At 41.1% G+C, this 20,118-nt stretch overlaps 1 protein-coding gene across 1 annotated transcript; it reads right to left on the bottom strand.

Moving 5' to 3' along the window:
• Positions 1–6,234: 6,234 nt before the first annotated feature.
• LOC149278665 (serpin B11-like) lies at positions 6,235–19,443 on the bottom strand. The gene is made up of 7 exons (XM_089501883.1): positions 19,276–19,443; positions 16,881–16,982; positions 16,538–16,675; positions 12,624–12,735; positions 10,921–11,063; positions 9,891–9,983; positions 6,235–6,636 (listed from the first exon to the last, which is right to left on the bottom strand). The coding sequence occupies exons 1-7, from the start codon at positions 19,441–19,443 to the stop codon at positions 6,235–6,237; spliced, it is 1,158 nt and encodes a 385-aa protein (XP_089358009.1).
• Between the last annotated feature and the right edge of the window lie 675 nt (positions 19,444–20,118).

Here is a 20,118-nt window from a genome sequence, read left to right as displayed (position 1 = left end):
CATCGGGGGCCATGTCTGGCCATGTCGGACGCCCGTTTTAAAAGTGTTTAGGAGGCGATCAACGATCACCTCCTAAACTTAAATGGTGTCGCTGGAATGCGACACTTACCTCTGGATGGACTGTGACCGCTGCGGAGAGCGGTCACAGCCGCCGCTGCCAGTGATCTTCGCCATCAGCAAGATGGCGGCCGCCCTGTAAAAAAAACAATCAAGTTTTAAAAGTTCGCTAGATGGTTTCCAGACCCTCTAGAGAACTCTGGCTCCACTTGCAGATTGAATACAGGTACTGCATTCAACCATGCAAGTCAATGGAGCCCAGCTTCCTAAAAAAAAAAAATTAAAAAAAAATGTGCTAACATTTAAAAATAATTATGCAGTGATGTCACTAGAGGAACCATCCAGTACCAGCAAAATGTGTAAAAAAAATATTAAAAAAGTATTAAAAAAAATAATAAAAAAATAAAGTTTATTATTTTGGGCAAGTGCAAAAATTTCTCAAAAATCTCAACAGAGTTCAAATTCAAAATACCCAAATGGCTGATGGGGTAAATTGGAGTGGCCGAGCTCAAAGATAGGGCATAGGTACAGACTGACCAAAATGGAGAAAAAAAGCGCACTTCCCAAATGTGGCATTTTAAATCTCAAGCAACACGGCAAACCCATGCATGTGGGGTATCACTGCACTCAGGAGATGTTCCTGAACACATATTGGGGAGTTGTTTGACAGTGACATATACCAGCACCTGTATATCTATAACTAAAATACAATTTGTGTGAAAAAAAAATTACTATTACAAAGTTTGACAAAGTGTGGTTGTATAATGGGTGCATGGAAAGGGTTAAAATAACAGCATTTGAAATACCCTGGGGTGTCTAGTTTTCAAAAATATATGGTTTGACGAGGTTAAATTGAGTTAACCGGCTTCAAAGATATTCCAAAGAGGAGATGGAGGCAGAATGACCAGATGCTAAAAGTCTGTGTTGAAAACCTGAATTACGCATGCCCCAAAAGTAGCCTTTTACCAGCCAAACAATCTCACAAACCCATGCATGTGGGGTATCGCTGCACTCAGGAGATGTTGCTGAACACATATTGGGGGGTTGTTTGAGAGTGACATTTACCAGGACCTGTATATTTATAACTAAATTACAATTTGTGTGAAAAAAAAAAAAATAATTACTATTACAAAGTTTGACAAAGTGTGGTTGTATAATTGGTGCATGGAAAGGGTTAAAATAACAGCATTTGAAATACCCTGGGGTGTCTAGTTTTCAAAAATATATGGTTTGACGGGGTTAAATTGAGTTAACCGGCTTCAAAGATGTTCCAAAGAGGAGATGGAGGCAGACTGACCAGATTTGTTAAAAAAGGTTTGGAAATCATAAAACGCTGCTTGTACTTATTGCCCTATAACTTACAAAAAACATAAAAACATTGGGTATTTCTAAACTCAGGACAAGTAGTAGAATCTATTTAGCTAGTTTTTTTACTTGCTTTTTTAGGTGAGTAAAAGATTTTTCAAATAAAAGTCATAAAGTGTTTTTTTTTCAATTTTTCACCATGTTTTTTTTTTTATAGTAAATAAGATGATATGATCAAAATAATGGTATCTGAAGAAAGCCCATCTTGTCCTGAAAAAAACTATATATAACTTATGTGGGTACACTAAATGGGTGAGGAGAAAATTACAGCTGAACACAAGCACCGCAAAAGTGTTAAAACAGCCTCGGTCCCACAGGGTACAAAAAGAAAAAATTAGCTCCGTCCTTAAGGGGTTAAGAGTCTCCTCTGTCCTCCACTCGTTACCTGTATTAATGGCACCTGTTTGAACTTGTTATCAGTATAAAAGACACCTGTCCACAACCTCAAACAGTCACAATCCAAACCCCACTATGGCCAGGACCAAAGAGCTGTCGAGGGACACCAGAAACCTGCACCAGGCTGGGAAGACTGAATTTGCAGTGTGAAGAAATCAACTGTGGGATCAATTATTCGAAAATGGAAGACATTCAGGACCAAAGATAATCTCCCTCGATCTGGGGCTCCACGCAAGATCTCACCCCGTGGTGTCAAAATGATCACAAGAATGGTGAGCAAAAATCCCAGAACCACACGGGGGGACCTAGTGAATGACCTGCAGAGAGCTGGGACCAAAGTAACAAAGGCTACCATCAGTAACACACTACGCCGCCAGGGACTCAAATCATGCAGTGCCAGACGTGTCCCCCTGCTTGTCTGAAGTTTGCTAGAGAGCATTTGGATGATCCAGAAGAGGATTGGGCGAATGTCATATGGTCAGATGAAACCAAGATAGAACTTTTTGGTAGAAACGCAACTTGTCGTGTTTGGAGGAGAAAGAATGCTGAGTTGAATCCAAAGAACACCATACCTACGGTGAAGCATGGGGGTGGAAACATCATGCTTTGGGGCTGTTTTTCTGCAAAGGGACCAGGACGACTGATCCGTGTAAAGGAAAGAATGAATGGGGCCACGTATTGTGAGATTTTGAGTGAAAACCTCCTTCCATCAGCAAGGGCATTGAAGATGAAACGTGGCTGGGTCTTTCAGCATGACAATGATCCCAAACACACCGCCCGGGCAACGAAGGAGTGGCTTCGTAAGAAGCATTTCAAGGTCCTGGAGTGGCCTAGCCAGTCTCCAGATCTCAACCCCATAGAAAACCTTTGGAGGTAGTTGAAAGTCCCTGTTGCCCAGCGACAGCCCCAAAACATCACTGCTCTAGAGGAGATCGTCATGGAGGAATGGTCCAAAATACCAGCAACAGTGTGTGGAAACCTTGTGAAGACTTACAGAAAATGTTTGACCTCTGTCATTGCCAACAAAGGGTATATAACAAAGTATTGATATGAACTTTTGTTATTGACTAAATACTTATTTTCCACCATAATTTGCAAATAAATTCTTTAAAAATCAGACAATGTGATTTATGGACTTTGTTGTCTCATTCTGTCTCTCATAGTTGAGGTGTACCTATGGTGAAAATTACAGGCCTCTCTCATCTTTTTAAGTGGGAGAACTTGCTGACTAAATACTTTTTTGCCCCACTGTATATAATGCTATCATATCCCCTCTGAGGCGGCATTTTTCTAAACTAAACATATTTAAAGTTGTTAACCTTTCTTCATAACTAAAGTGTTCCATTCCTTTTATTAATTGTGTAGCCCGCCTCTGCAATTTTTCTAGTTCTATAATATCATTCTTTATAATAGGTGCCCAAAATTGCACAGCATACTTAAGGTACGATCTTACCATTGATTTAAAAAGAGGCAAAATTATACTTTTATCCCGCAAATTGATGCCCCTTTTTATACATGACAATATCTTACAGGCCTTAGCAATTGCTGACTGACATTGCACATTGTTGCATGTTGTCTATAACAATTCTGAAATCCTTTTTATCTGTTGTTATCCCTAATTCACTACCATTTAGGGTGTAAATTGCTTGTGCATTCCTTAATTTAAAAAACTTTGGAAATATTTCTCCAGTCTCTGTAGTCAGCATTACTCTTATGCAATTTTGCTTCATAAGTGTTACATTACATTGTTGAAGAAAAAAATCTTGTGTCTTTATCAGATTACCATGAGATTTTGTTTTGGTTGTCTGTGCATGCACCCGGGTTGTGACGGTTGTGTGCATGCATGTTTTATTTGCATGTATGGAAGTTATTACAGTTAGTCCTTCGGTAACATTAAAATTAATCAATAGAATATCAATAGAAAGCAACATATCTTAGAGTATGTAGTGTATAATTGTATTGTAATTGGAAATTTTATTTTGTAAGCATCATGGTTATATGTTATTCTAAGCTCATAATTTATTTTTGAACTATAAGAAATCCAAAACCAGCCTGCCCATGGCATCTCTGCCCCCAAAACAGTCTCCCTGTATCAGGGTCCCGGTTCGCATCACCTACCGGGTCGCCCGCTCGTCTGTAGCAGCACTTTCGTGTCGCATCCGGCGCCCCCTCCACTCGTGACTCGCCGTCCGCCTCCTCCTCTACTCGCGGCACGCCGTCTACTAGACGCGCACGAGCCCCCTCTGGCATAACTTTATGCGTTCCCCGTCAAGGATGGCGGGGAACGCGCTCGAGTGAAGTCACGCACTTAGGCGTGGCGTCCGCTGGCAGGCAATTCAAAAACTGAGCACTGAGACTCATTCAGTGCTCAGTTATTGTGCTGTGTGGACCTTCGTGCCTTGCTCCTTTATTCGTGTATTGACCCTTTGTGTACCAGACCCGGCTATTTCTGACATTGACCCTTCGTGTACCAGACCCAGCTATTTCTGAGATTGACCCTTTGTGTACCAGACCCGGCTATTTCTGAGATTGACCCTTTGTGTACCAGACCCGGCTATTTCTGAGATTGACCCTTTGTGTACCAGACCCGGCTATTTCTGAGATTAACCCTTCGTGTACCAGGCCCGGCTATTTCTGAGATTGACCCTTCGTGTTCTAGGCCTGGCTCCAGTACTTCTGTCTTCTACCTGCATACCGGTCTCCTGTATTTACCTGGCGCCCTCCCTGGGGCTTCCTACACCCTGTGCCATGCCCCCACTTACACATCCATGCTATTCACTCATTCACAAACATTAATTCACTGATCCACAGATGCTAGTTTATTCATCCAGATATTCATTCATTCACAGATACTCATTAATTCCCTCATTCAGATACTCATTTACATATACTCATTCACAAATATTCACTCCTTCACCGATACTCATTCATTCCCTCATATACTCATGAATTCACTCATTTATTCACTCAGTCTCACATACTCATTCATACAGCCACCGCCACCCTCTTACTTGAATTTCAGATGTCTCTGTGCCGCTCGGAGGGCCCACTGCATCCTTCTGTGTTTCGCTCGCACTTTACCTCTGCCTCACTGCACAGGGGAAGCAGACGCGCGGTAGGGTCAGGTGTGACGTGGAGTGATCGCGGGGGTCGCCCGGGTCCCCTAAAGTGGTGGGCACGGTCATAACCGTGTGCTCAAGGGGAAGCTGCCCCTTTTGCCTGCGTTAAATACGGCCCTGGTGGCCGCATCGGCCACGCATAGGCCCAGTCAGACTGAGCCTATTTTCAGGTAGGGGCCTGGAGCTGCAGCTCCATCAGCCCCTACGTTAATCTGGCCCTGTCTGAGACGAGTGTCTCCCTCTCCTCCTCAGTGGCTGCTGGGGTTTGGATGGGAGTCTCCCTCTGCTCTGTGGCGGCTGTTGCGTGGTCAAGCTAATGTGTGCACACGCCACACCCCTTGCACATCCCTATCTGAGCCACACTATTAACCATCCAAATAGCTATAAATCATTATTTTTAAAACTATATTAAATTGTTCGTTATAATAGAATACCACATTATTATTATTAAAATGCCAGGGACCGTTAAAAGGCCCAAATAAGTACCTGGGAATTGCTAATCCTTTTTAATAAAATATTGCAGATTGAAATAAAATAAATAACAAAACCTTTACTTTTCCTATCACTGATTTCTGGGCCTAGAAAGGTTTGACTACAAATTCAGGAGGGTGTTTTATCTGGATAAGTAAAAATTAAATAGTTCAATTTATTCCTACAGTAAGTAAAGTGCCAGGAAACAGACAGCTAGTTCTCTTTACTGCATACATCAGATTCCTTATTTACAATAAGATATAAACAATGATGTATACCTTACAAAAGACAATTTCCCATTGCAATAAAATTATACACTACATTAGATGTTGCTTTTTATTGATGACAGAATTTTAATGTTACAAAAGGACAAACTGTAATAACTTCCATAAATGCAAATAAAACACACATGCACAGACAACCAAAACAAAACTTCATGGTAATCTGATTAAAAGACAAGATTTTACTTTCAACAAAGTAATGCAACAAATATGAAGCAAAATTGCATCAGAGTAAATCTGAATACAGAGACTGGAGAAATGTTTCCAAAGTGTGTAAGGCTTAATGAAAATATGGTGTAAAGTATAATAATCTCTAAAATATAGAGCACACCATAGTAAGCAGCTATTGCTGCAGTTGTACTGTTACCGCCAAACGTGTGGCGCTACACTGAAGCATCGTAGAGCTGCAAGCGTTATGTTAGCGTGTTTTCTACATATTATACTTGGTTTCTTCTGGTTTGAAATATGGCAACCACATTTAGAAATGCCAAACGTTGTAAAAATGATAGTGGAGATAGCTTTGCTTTTCAGTATTTAGAATTCCCTTATGGGGAATAAAACTTCCCATGGAAGAGAAAGGTGTTAGTCTCATTGTGTTTAATATAAAACATAAATGGGTGGTTTGCATTGAACTTATGAGGGAATACAAGCATTTTCGGAACGATGGCAATGCCAGTTGCAGCAGCTGCTTCAGTGCCTTCTTCATTAACATCAACAAAAGCTTTGTGTACCACCTTTGAAACATACAGGCCAACATCTGAAATACCAGACAAATTAGCCTTCTCTGGGCTAAAAGCATCCACCATTCCCATGTTTATTAGATGTGAGCCAAGATCAATGCTTTGTTCGAGTTTGAAACGTGGCAGGTAGATCTCAACTTTTGTATTGATCATGTTTTCAGAACTTGTCCACAGGGCCAAAGACTCAGAGCTTAACTTGGGCTCAACCTAACAGAGAAAGCATAGTTTCAATCAAGACTGTTAAACAGCCAGGTAACACATGTATTACTAGACACACCTAGTGGGTGCATGCCTGATGTAAACATCAGAAAGTAGTTGTATTTCCCAAGCAGAAGATAAAACCTCTAATCCTGCTGCTATGTAGTAGGAAACACTATGATGCGTTGGAGGACTGTATTATGACATGTGTAGTTTAGCATCAGAATAATAGGAATAAAGCATTTGCTTGCTATAATGTTTTGGCACCCCTTTATCTTCAATTGAGAGTAGTATTTTCATTCACAATAGCGAGATAATTTCTAGACAGGGGCTGAACAAGGTCAGGCAGGGCACTGGTTCAACATTGTTACAAGAGGCCCCACATATATATATATATATATATATATATATATATATATATTCTCACAAAAGTGAGTACATTTTTGTAAATATTTTATTACCGTATTGGCCCGAATATAGGCCGCAGTCCCCCCCCCACACTTTAGGTCTTTAAAGTGGGGGGGCGGCCTATATTCGGGGTTTTGTGCAGGGATGCGAAGTTCGTGTCGCCCGACGCCCGGGACATGCAGTTCCGGGCACCGGGGGGTGTTTTTGTTCCATTTTCATTTATCCCTGCTGCGCTGCAGGGGACCTGGACCCTTCTCTCTGGCAGCAGTGGACGTCTGCGCGATGACCTCCACTGCCGAAACTTCCCCCTAAGGTTGAGCACCAGCTTGACATAACCTTCCGGTGCTCCACCAGCCGAGGTTGTTTGCGCGCTTCGCACAGACGTCCACCGGCCGGCCGGCCATGCTAGACACCAGAGAGTCTGGGGGTGCATTGGTAAGTCGGGGGGCACTTCTAGGAAGCAGAGTGGGATATCAGGGGGGTAGAGTGGCACTTCTAGGGGGCATAAAGCATATCTAGGGGACAGATCACCATTTCTAGTGGGCATAAAGCATATCTGGGGTGTCAGAGTGGCATATCTGGGGGGCAGAGTGGCATATATGGGGGCAGAGGGGCATATCTGTAAGTAATAGATACCAAAAATGTTAAAATACATGTATTCCTGTTCATTAGATAAAATACTGTTTTACCATTCCACTAATGTGTATTTTTTCTTTAAAAATATTTTTTCTTTAAAATAACACCAAACTTTAAGGGTGCGGCCTATATTCGGGTGCAGCCTATATTCGAGCCAATACGGTATATCTTTTAATGTGACAACACTGAAGAAATGACACTCTGCTACAATGTAAAGTAGCGAGTATACAGCCTGTATAACAGTGTAAATTTGCTGTCCCCTCAAATATAACTCAACACACAGCCATTAATGTCTAAACCTTCGCAACTCCCACCACAGGAAACCTCGCACTCCCACCACAGGATGCAGGATACAGGATGGAGGCAGAAGGAAGAAGGATGGTGAAAGAGGTAAGAGATGGGGAGAAAGGGCAGTGTATGTGTATGTATGTGTTTAAGCTTGTGTGTGTGTGTATGGGCCGGTGTGTGTAAGAGCAGTATAAGTATTTGTTAGCTGGTGTGTAAGGGCAGTGTACATGTATATGTGTGTGTAAGGGCAGTGTACATGTATATGTGTGTGTGTAAGGGCAGTTTATGTGTATATGTGTGTGCGTAAGAGCAGTGTATGTGTATATGAGTGTGTGTAAAGGCAGTGTATGTGTATATGTGTGTGTAAAGGCAGTGTATATGTATATGTGTGTTTATGGGCAGGTGTGTGTAAGGGCAGTGTATATGTGTGTGTAAAGGCAGTGTATGTGTGTGTGTAAAGGCAGTGTATATGTGTGTTTATGGGCAGGTGTGTGTAAAGGCAGTGTGTATGGATCCTGGGAGGGAGGCTAACATTAGCCTTTTTTAATTAACAAATCTCTGCTGCTGTGGACTAATCTCCCGATGATGCTCAGCCAGCCTTATGGTGGACACCGATGAACAAAGAAAAGAATCCCAGCACTCCAAACAGCTGTTTGGAGTGCTGGGATTCTTTTCTGTGTTCGTATGCTTCAAGAGGGTTTATGCTGTCCCTTTTTTCCTGCTAGCACCCAGCTTCCTGGGAGTTGAGTGCTGAACCATTTTTTTCTTTTTTAACTTCATGGTGGACACCTGGCTGGCTGAGAATCATGAGAATTTTAGTTCACAGCTAGCATCTGCAGCTTTACTGTGGCTGCACTTCCCATGACGCTCAGCCAACATCATGGAAGTAGTATGTCTGGCTGAGCCTCATGGGAATTCAATTCAATGTGTTGGTTATTTTTAATATGCATGACTGTGCTGACAAAAACAAAGCGTGTTTTAAGTGGCGATGCAAGCGCGACATTGTACAGTGTAATTGCTTGTATCTGTGAGTTCTGCGAGATTTAAAAAAAAAAAAAAAAAAAGTGTGTCCCTCTTTCACATTTTTAAATGTTGGGGGGGTATGTTAATCATAACTACATGCATTCATTTGGAGATATCCCCACATACACCAATACCTGCATATGCGCTGACTGTCTACAGGGTATCTCTTTTTGTAGATTGAAGGCTGGAGGATCCACACACATTAACTCTGACTCTTTTGCCATTTCTTTACAAACAGATAACCATGCAGCCTCCACTCTTACTGACTGTGACATGTGACTACAGAAAAAGCTTCTTACAGGCAGAACCTGTAACATGACAGGAAGTAGAAAGCTCACTCTGATATCACTGATGCCCTTGATGGAGTCTGTGTATTTCTGCAGATACCCCAGCTGCAGCAGAGGGTCCCCTACGTGACCTCCCCAGCACAACAAGTGCTGTAGGCATGCTCTGGAGTGTAGGCTAATACACAAATTGCACTGCAGCATGCAAGCAGGAATTGGGGGCCCATTGATACCCCATTTGCCCATTGTTAATCCGCCCCTGTTTCTAGCTGGTAGTCACTAGTTATTTCTATATTTGGTTTTGCAGGGGAATGGTATTTATTGTGGTAGAGAGCTGAAAATAATTTGAGACACCTCTAAGTAAGACTAAATACCACAGTATTCATTTTGTTTTGGAATATACTCTCAGAGGTATTAGGTACACCTATCTACTACCACGGTCTTCTGCTGCTGTAGACTATCTGCAAGTTCAACAAGTGTGCTGATGTCTCCCATTAATAAGGTATGTTCGTGCACAGAATTGCCACTCGATGGATGTTTATTTATGATGCATAGAAAGAGTACTTGGGGTAAATATTAAGTGAAAAGGTCACTCTAGCGTTCTCAACATAAATGTTGACTTACTTTTTCAAGACCAAATTTTTCATCTGTGAGAAGTATAAACATACTCAACCCACCATCTCCATACGGTAACTCAAGAATATGGGCTCCCAGTTCCTCTAGGACTCCTAAATTGCACTTAGTGGTTTGGGTCATCATTGGAACCATTTTCACTACATCCTAGAAAATAATGTAAACATGTTTACTTGGATGGTAAAGTTTAGATTAATCCTCAAAGCATATATAAAAGATATGCCTTAAAGTAAAGGAACAATTATTGGATATTCAGTAGCAGCACTTGCCAACATCACTGGTCACCAGTAACAGAACATATACCGCGTGTTAAACTAGCAGCTTCAACTACATTTTCTGCCGTAATGGTAAGGGTTGGTTCTGCCACCGTACAAATTGAATATAGAAAAATGCCATTACAAATTTGCATTGTGTCATATAATCATACCACTTTGTATAGATGTTTCTGGCATTTAAATTGTGGATGGGAGCTCCTCTGTGACAGTCCATGTGGACTTACAGCCTCTAGTGGCTGCACAGAGCAGAACACAACAATATTTTAACATCTTGGTGCTCTGTTAGTGTGCAATAGCTTGGTGAAGTAAATCATACAGATCAATAAAAGAACACAGATATTAACACTCTCACAACTGTGAGAGGCACCGGTGCTGGTATCCCACCACCTCTATTTGCAGTACAGTCGAGGGACATATTCACATACTGATGACCAGCACATATATGGTGGGATGTATAAACTACATTTGCCCTAGTATATGTCAAAAATAGCAAAAAAAAAACCAGACATCTGCACTTTTAGTGCTTTCAAATGTGAACTTATGAAAAGTTACTCAATAGTCAATGTAAACATGTATGCAACTGACACTTTCTTGAATCAGTTAATATGTGTAAAGTCATTAATCATCTCCCAATTGCACAACGAAAGCAACAATTTCATATTAAACTGGCATGACTAAAGTCAATCAGAAATGTATTAAATTGGCTTTTTTCCCTTGGCGTAAGCATTTCAAGGTACTCTTATTACCTTGCTCACATAGAAGGGTGCATCGTTTGTATCTTCCACTTTAAATGGGTTCTTCCACGGACCCTTGAAATAGATTGCATTCACCAGAATCAATGAAGTATTAGTGTCAATTGAGTTTGCAGGAAATAATTCCTTGATTTTACCTAGATTAAACAAAAACAAGATTAGAATACACAGGTGATTATCGTATATTATAGTTAAGTGCATTGGGTCGTGCCAAAGCTTTTTTGAAAGATTGTCTAGACCCCTTTGCAGACTGTCCATTCAGTTAGCTTAATAGCACCAAGCGTCCCTGTTTTTGTGAAGTACAGTCTCCTTTAGGATCTGTCACTTGTTCCGGCCATTTTGTTCAGTTTTATAGGCATGTGGTTGATTGGGTCATGGTGATTGCAGCAGTAAAATTCATAATCAATACGCATCCACACAGCCTACTGCTGATACGCATTTCATTTTATATGCACTACATACCAGCAACAAATATCTTTAAAGGGTTAACCATCAGCAAAATTGCTAGCACAATGTAAAGGAGAAAATTTCATTCTAAATCAAATTTTTTTTAAATTAACTATAGATTATATGAGACCACCAGAGATCTATAAAACATAATCTAATTCAGTTTCGGAAGCGTTAAAAAACAAATTAAAAATTATATTTATATTTATTTTTTTTTTTAAATATATTTTTTTTTAAAACAATTACTATTAGAGATAATTTCTTATATTATTGAGGATATTGATTTGAGAATAACTAACATTTAACAGTTGATTCAAATAGATAATATAAAGCCCTCCTCGAAGCTTTTTAAGACAACATATGGTAAGAGTATATTTAAAAGGGCTGATCTTCTTCAGCAAGATTATCGAAACCGATACAAATAAAAATTTGGTTATAAATTGTAAAAAATATGATCAAATCACGGTGATAGAGAAGCGGAGAAAAAAATCTAATGTTTAAAATAACTAGGAAAGATTGGATCTCGTCGCTCAGGAGGTTCAGCTTGGACGTACATTGCCTGAACCTTGTGGAGACACATTTTAAGATACTAAACAGGTGTCATTTAGTTCCAACAAGATTATCACAATTGTATAGATCTATATCCACAGAGTGCTGGAGATGTGGGGCAACAACTGTTGACGATACACATACATGGTGGTCATGTAGACCCTATAGAAGAAAATATTACTGAGATAAAAATTTCCAGAATACTATTGTCTATCATTCGACGTTTAGCTTAGCCAAATATGACAAGGGATAAGCAAGCCATCATAAACCACATCTTAATAGCTATTAAAACTGCTATAGCCAAGTATTGGAAGTCCTTTATTGCACCCAACAATTAAAAAAAAGTGATCCTTGTAATGTAAGATGGAATATAGTATAGATGTAGAAAATACACATCCACAATGGGAAAATGATAAAGAAACCTGGAAAATTTGGATTGAAAAATTGTCTGAACCAGAATTATAGGAACCCTTCTTCTCCGTCACGTTTTTATGGTTTACATGATGTCTTTGTAAACTGCATCCATTTTGATAACAATTTTAAGAAACACTGCTGCTATTAATATACAACATATTTATTTATATATTTGTATGTCTTAATAAATAAAAAAAATTGAAAAAAGTAAGTTTCCCTTTTAGCTTGTCTTCTGTATCATGGCAAGTGCACATTAAACTTAAAAAATATTGGTGACTTAAATATACCTTGTGTTTGAGATTCCACCCATAGGTTTATATCTTCTCTTGTTTCCTCTTTTTGGAAATCCACAGATTCCAGCTTGGCATGATAAAGCAACTGGGTACACGTCAGGTATTGCTAATCAAATTAAAATAAATACATATTAGGATAATTGGCTAGAATTTGGACCCAGAATTATCTCCCCTTTTCTCTTCTATGGACTGTTGATAGGCTCATACAAGATAGCCAGCTTCCTTGAACATGAGCATACAGTACCACATACATAAAGTATATACACTTATATATTATTATTTATATATTATATATATATATATATTAATACTTATATATTATTGTATAATAATACACTTACACACAGATGTAATGTGCAATTACGTCTTTGCTCCAGTAACATAACATGTGTTATGGCTATACCCATTTTTTATCCACCCTAGGGGCCCAATGCAACCATCTATGGTTGTTCCACGAATAACTTTGGGACAGGATTAGTATTAGAACTGGGGGCTGATAAAAAAAATAGATATAGGTGGCAAATATGAGGTGCCTTATTAATGGTGTCCATAGAGGGCTTTAAATTGCGGGAGAGTATCAGTGGGTTAAATGGCAGTGCCGTCTGGCTGATACAGCTCTATAGTAAACAATACAGCCTAATAAGACCAAAGTTTTAACATAGTGGAGGGTAGTGTGAAGGAATTGTTTATATTTATGCCCGAGATAGGTGCTTTTACATAATATTTTTTTTGTGTGTGATGACTCTGAAGTACGAGGCATTAACCCAATAGTGGCAGCATTTATTTTTTTTTTAAACATGTATTGTGACGGAAGCCTCCATCACTGGGGCCACTGGAGAAGCCTGACTGCCAGCCTCCTCCCTATTGACTATGGGCCCTGGGTTTGTAGAGACTTCTGTGGCTACCCCCAGCAGTATCATCTCATCACTGGCTGAGGGGATTATCTCCGGCAGACAGCCAGGATCTGCCACCAGGGAGTGACCACCATTCTTTGATGTTTAATGTTGTATAAATCAGTCTCCCCCCTATTGTATTGTTAATCCCGTTACTGCCCCCGTTGTCTCTGAGAGGCAGATTAAGGGGGAGGTTTGTGTCCCAATATCTTGTTTTATGTTAATGTGTGTTTTGCTGGATATATCCAGCTCTGTGTGTCTAAAATAAATCAGTTTTCGTTTGGTTTTACCCTACACCGAGTTTCGGCTAGTGACTGGGGAACCGGGGAAAGTGTGTTGTCCCAGGCTAAGGGAGCACAAGACAGCGGAGGTAGTCGGTCGGACTAGCCAGCTCCGTGACATTGGTGGCAAGCGGTGGGATTTCTTCTTAGTCTGAGGGACACTTACTTTCTACCGGGATTGACCGACAGGACGGCAGACTTCGGTCGCCTTGACAAGGACATGGATGTGGTATCCGAATTCCAGGGACTGCTGCGGGTCATCCTCTCCTGCTACACCACTGCTTTGCCTACAGAACAATACCAGAACCTGAGGCAAGTGGTTCGACGGTCAGTATGGCAGAGGGCTGTTATACGCCGGGGTCGGTGTCTTCCAAGCTCCGAACAAAAGATTAGAGACCAGCGGGAACTACGGATGTCTTTCCTGGGACAGCAACCCCAGGAGCAATGGGTATCCGAATTGGACAAGCTGGTCCAACAGGAGGTAGAGCTGGAAGATCACTATAGGGCTCTGCAGTGGTATACAGAGCAAGCATATTGGGGAACTGCGAAAGATTGTTCTCCAGAGGACTATGACTTTGGTGGCCCTGGATTATTATGGGATAGTCTTCAGGAGGATCCGGACTTCGGCAGTACAGCGGAGTGGCGGATTGAGGACATCCGGGATTTCAGGGAGTGGGACCTCCCAGATGCACTAGGACTTAAAAGTGATTTAGACTTTTTAATTACGCAGGAGTGGGAACTGGAGAAGGCGTATAAAAAACTGTTTGACCGCGTTCAACAGAATGCCCCAGTGTCCAGGGATTGTATGGATTTTGTGGATGTGATTGAGTGGTCAGCTGAGGGTGTTGACCCAGGCGGGGTGGATGGGACTGCGGTCTCCACCCCTGAGTCAGCGGGATACTGGGCAGCTAATCCAGATCCGATACTGGAGCTGTGCGACTGTGCTCCACAACCAGATCCAGAGATTGTGGATCTAACTGATTTTACATCTGAGGATGTTAACCCAAGAGGGGTGGATAACACTGCAGTCTCCACACCGGGGGCCTCAGAATGCTGGGCAGTCTGCCCAGATCTCTTAGTCCCATCTGAAGAGCTGGCAACAGGGCAGAGCGCTGCTGGCTTCTGCCCCACATCTGCAATGACTACAGGGATCCAGGGAGATGTGGCAGCCAGCCCTTCTCCCCAGCGGCAGCTCACATGTCCGGGAGCGGAGGAACTTGTTTTTCCTCCCCAGCGGCAGTGGGAGGAACCGAGAGATGTGACAGCAGGTCCATCTTCCCAGCGGCAGCTCACATGTCCGGGAGCAGAGGAACCGGCCCTCCCTCCCCAGCGGCAGGCCGACCCACAAGATTCCCTAACCCCAGCTGAAGTGCTGGCAACCAGGCAGAGCATCGCTGGCCTCTGCCCAGCACCTACCAAAGCTGCAGGAGTTCAGGGAGATACAGCGGCCGACCCGCCCCCCCCAGCAGCAGAACCTAATTCCAGGACCGGATCAACCGGAACTCTCTCCTCAACGGCAACAGGAGCACCAGGGAGGGGATGCAGGCGGCATCACTCCCCAGCGGTACCTGGGAGATGGCGCAGCCGGCCCATCTCCCCAGCAGCAGCAGGAGCACCAATTTTGGGAGGGAATTAATGGGCCAAATAAACTGACTGACTACGGAGTCAACCCGTTTGGGGTCTCATCCTATGTCAGTCCAATTCGAAGGGGGGAGAATTGTGACGGAAGCCTCCATCACTGGGGCCACTGGAGAAGCCTGACTGCCAGCCTCCTCCCTATTGACTATGGGCCCTGGGTTTGTAGAGACTTCTGTGGCTACCCCCAGCAGTATCATCTCATCACTGGCTGAGGAGATTATCTCCGGCAGACAGCCAGGATCTGCCACCAGGGAGTGACCACCATTCTTTGATGTTTAATGTTGTATAAATCAGTCTCCCCCCTATTGTATTGTTAATCCCGTTACTGCCCCTGTTGTCTCTGAGAGGCAGATTAAGGGGGAGGTTTGTGTCCCAATATCTTGTTTTATGTTAATGTGTGTTTTGCTGGATATATCCAGCTCTGTGTGTCTAAAATAAATCAGTTTTCGTTTGGTTTTACCCTACACTGAGTTTCGGCTAGTGACTGGGGAACCGGGGAAAGTGTGTTGTCCCAGGCTAAGGGAGCACAAGACAGCGGAGGTAGTCGGTCGGACTAGCCAGCTCCGTGACATGTATTATATGCAACTTTGACAATCAGCAAATAACTCCAAACAAAAGGTTGTACACAATCATGCTTTTCTATCTAGAAGTCTGATAGATAAATCTGGGTTTGGTGGATGCCAGGTGAACCCTACCTACCTGAATGCACAGGTATGAAGTTTGGTGCATGAGAGATATTGGTCAGGGGTTGTTTTTCAAGATTTGGGCTAGGCCTCTTAGTTCCACTAAAGGGTAATGTTAATGCTACAGCTTATAAAGACATTTTAGATAATTGTATGCTTCCAAGGTTGTGACACCAGATTGGGGAAGCCCCTTTCCTGTTCCAGCATGACTGTATCCCTGTGCACAAAGCAAGGCCCATGGAGACATGATTTGACAAGTTTGCTGTGAAGGAACCTGCACAGGGTGTCCTGCACAGAGCCCTGACCTCAAACCCCACTAGACATCTTTGGGATGACTGACCGTACAAATTCTAGCAGACAACACCCTGCACCTTATCACAATATTAATAACAAAAATAATAAGCGATACGTACCTGCAGAAATGGGAATTGTTTTTGTGCATACATTCCATTGGCAATTTTAAGTTCTGCATCTTTTGTAAGAGAGGTAAGTTTAGACAAGAGAGCTTGAAACTTATGATGCACATCTGGAACCTGATCGCACAGAGGTGCCTATTGCAAAGGGAAGACTAATTTAATTCTGAGTATAACATGTAATATAAGGAAAACATTTAATGGGTACAGTGTATAGTCACTCTCATACTGGGGTCACACAGTACAATATGCTCTTATTTACACAGTTTCGGAATCTGAGAATCCCAAAAGCTATCATAAAAAAGTAAAGAGATGCAATGACCAAGCATGTATATGACTTTACCCTCTGTCTCTGAACTCTTTGCTCAAGTTGTACACCTTGGGCTTTTGGTCCACCTTTACATCCAGCTTGACGGTTGTCTCCTGTTTCAGGAAGTCCGAGAACCTGTGAAGAACTGGATATCAACACTGTCCAAATAACGTTCTAATATATATATACACATACACTATACAGTTGTAATCAAAAGTTTGCATTCCCTTGGAGAATTGGTAATATGTGTACCATTTTTAAAGAAAACATGAGTAAACAGGCAAAAAACATTTATTTTATTTCTTATGGGATTCATATTCAACTGTAGGTTATAAAATAATTGCACAATCATAAAACAAAACATGGCAACAAAGAAAAAAATGAAATGACCCCTGTTCAAAAATCAGCATACCCTTAGTTCTTAATACTTTATATTGCCCACATATTGCATGAACTTTGCATTAAGGGCACATTTGAGATCTCCCCAGAGTGGTTTAATGATATTAAGGGTTAGGAGACTGTAATGGGTACTCCAGAACCTTCACCATTTTCTGCTGTAACCACTGGAGGGTCAACTTGGTCTTGTACTTAGGGTCCTTGTCTTGCTGGAAAGTCCAAGAGCGTCCCATGCGCAGCTTTCGTTTGGAAGAATGCAAATTGTCTGCCAATATTTTCTGAAAACATGCTGCATTCCTCTTGCCATCAATTTTTACAAGATTCCCTGTGTCTTTAGAGCTCACCCCCTAAACATCAGTGATCCACCACCATGCTTTACAGTGGGTATGGTATTCTTTTTGCTATAGGCCTTTTTGCCCCCTCTCCAAACATAGCGCTTATGGTTGTGACTATAAAGCTCCAAATTACAGTATACCAGAAGCTGCAAGGCGTGTCAAGATGTTGTCAGGCATATTGTAACCATTTTTTTGTGGCATTGGCGCAGTAAAGGCTTTCTGGTAACTCAACCATGCAGCTCATTTTCTTTCAAATATCGTTGTATTGTGCTCCTTGAAACAACCACACCGTCTTTTTCCAGAGCAGCTGAGGTTACCTGTGGGTTTTTTTTGGTATCCTGAACATTATTTTTGGCAGTTGTGGCTAAAATCTTTCTTGGTCTACCTGACCATGAAACAAGTTAAACACTAGCTCAGACCATATGCAAATTAATTATATGACGGGTGAGATGATCCCACATGGGTGCTCAAGCTCAAGTGGAGCACCCACTCCAACCATAAAACAGCTCAAAATGTAAAGTGCTGGCACTCCACGAGAGAGAGTCAAACAGTTTATGGCTAATAATAATTCCAATCTTTAATTAAAAAGGTAACTCCCAAAAATAATGATACAGAAAAATAACATACCAGCCAACAGAAACAACAGTCTGCTTAACGCGTTTCACACCAGAGGTGCTTTGTTAAAAGCTGATATGAAGATTAGAATAAAGGAATTGTTATTAGCTATAAACTGCTTAACTACTTATTCTTTTGGAGTGCCAGCGCTCTAAATGTTGAGCTCTATCTGACCATGGCTTGGTATCAAGAGATCCCCAAATTTTCAACTTCTTAATCAGTGATTAAACAGTACTGACTGGCATTTTCAAGGCTTTGGATATCTTTTTATATCCTTTTCCATCTTTCCAAATTTTCATTACCTTGTTACAGAGGTCTTTTGACAGTTCCTTTCTGCTCCCCATGGCTCAGTATCTATCTAGCCTGCTCAGTGCATCCACATGTGAGCTAACAAACTCATTGACTATTTATACATAGACATTAATTGCAACTTAAAAAGCCACAGGTGTGGGAAATTATCCTTTAATTGCCATTTTAACCTGTGTATGTCACCTTTTGTATCTGTAAATAAAATACATGATCTTTGCATGATCAGTCATATTCTCAAAATCCAAGGAAACATTTCACAATTTCTGCCAGGGTATGCAAACCTTTGAGCATAAATGTATATATTTCCAGTGATATAACCAATTAGAGCCAATAGGAACAAGAGGTACTAAACTGATTAGCACTGCATTTTTGAAAAAATTGCTGAGGTACATATATATATATATACACTCGAAAACCCCATAATGCTATCTGTCACTTACACAGAATTTTTATTAATGTTGTGTCCTGACACTTGACAGATATACATATTTTTAAAGGCAAAAGTGGACCAGTTGTAGAACTAGATCTGGAGCTTCATGGACATTACATTGCTTGTAGCATGTTGCTCCTAAGTAACATAAATAACAGCACCATAACCATAGAAGTAATATCAGATCAAGCTATGTCCAGGCACCAAGAACTAAGTGGACCTGGACTTGTTATCAATGAGCCCTTATCAGCATGCATCTGTCTTCTGCTAGGCCCTAGATTATGTGCACCTGGTGCTCTAGGCGATTTGTACATTAGTGATATTTTTGTGGAGATATACTCACTTTTGTAAGTTGAGAGGCGGTGTTTTCCTTGGTGCCTAACAGCAACATCGACAAAGATGATGTCATGCTTAAGGGTGAGAAGATTATGTTTCTGGCATTGCTTGAGCTGCCCAATTCATCATACATTTTAAGAGAAAATGTGTTGATACTTTTATTGATGGACCCCATGGTGATACAACCTGAGTAAAATGTTAAAATTATTGTAAAAGCATTTACTTTCTCATTAGCTAAAAAAAAAGCAGAACAGAATGCTTCGTTGGGAAAGGGAAAATTGCATCATGCCAAGTCTTATAAAATTATCAGTAGTATGCAACAATACACAGGAAATATTTACTTTTGTTTCTTCATCCATGTTTGGTAAGACATAGGGGCTCAAGGGAGGAAACACCCTTCACAGAATTTAATTATATGTGCCGATGATTTTTAAAAAAAAACATAGGTAGATAGGAAAATATTGGTCAGGTATTGCAGTTTAATTTTGTGTTCTTTTTGTCTAGTGAACATGGATACAGATAAATACACATGATGATTCACCATATAACATTGTTACCATGTAATACAGTGCATGTTACTATAAACATAATTTTATGTTTATGTGCGTGAACATATTCTTTAATTGTGCAAAAGATATGAGTCATTTTGTGGTATTTTCAAGATTTTTATGTTAGCAAGTTATGTCCTGAATGAACAAGAGATTTCAGTACATAATTAAACAGGTTATGGGCGTTTGTTTTAGGATGTCGTTCAAAAATGAGCCCAAAAAAGAACACTGTCAAAATGTAAGGGTGTAACTGGAAAAGTACCAAATGTCCCTGAGGCAGGGAAACTTTTCAAGCTATGCCT

Source organism: Sceloporus occidentalis, unplaced genomic scaffold (assembly GCF_023333645.1).
Source record: "Sceloporus occidentalis isolate IW3139 unplaced genomic scaffold, rSceOcc1.0.p SCAF_186, whole genome shotgun sequence".
Lineage (NCBI taxonomy): Eukaryota > Metazoa > Chordata > Lepidosauria > Squamata > Phrynosomatidae > Sceloporus > Sceloporus occidentalis.
The sequence above is the reverse complement of the archived record's forward strand: the minus strand, read 5'-3'. Positions and strand labels throughout refer to the sequence as shown.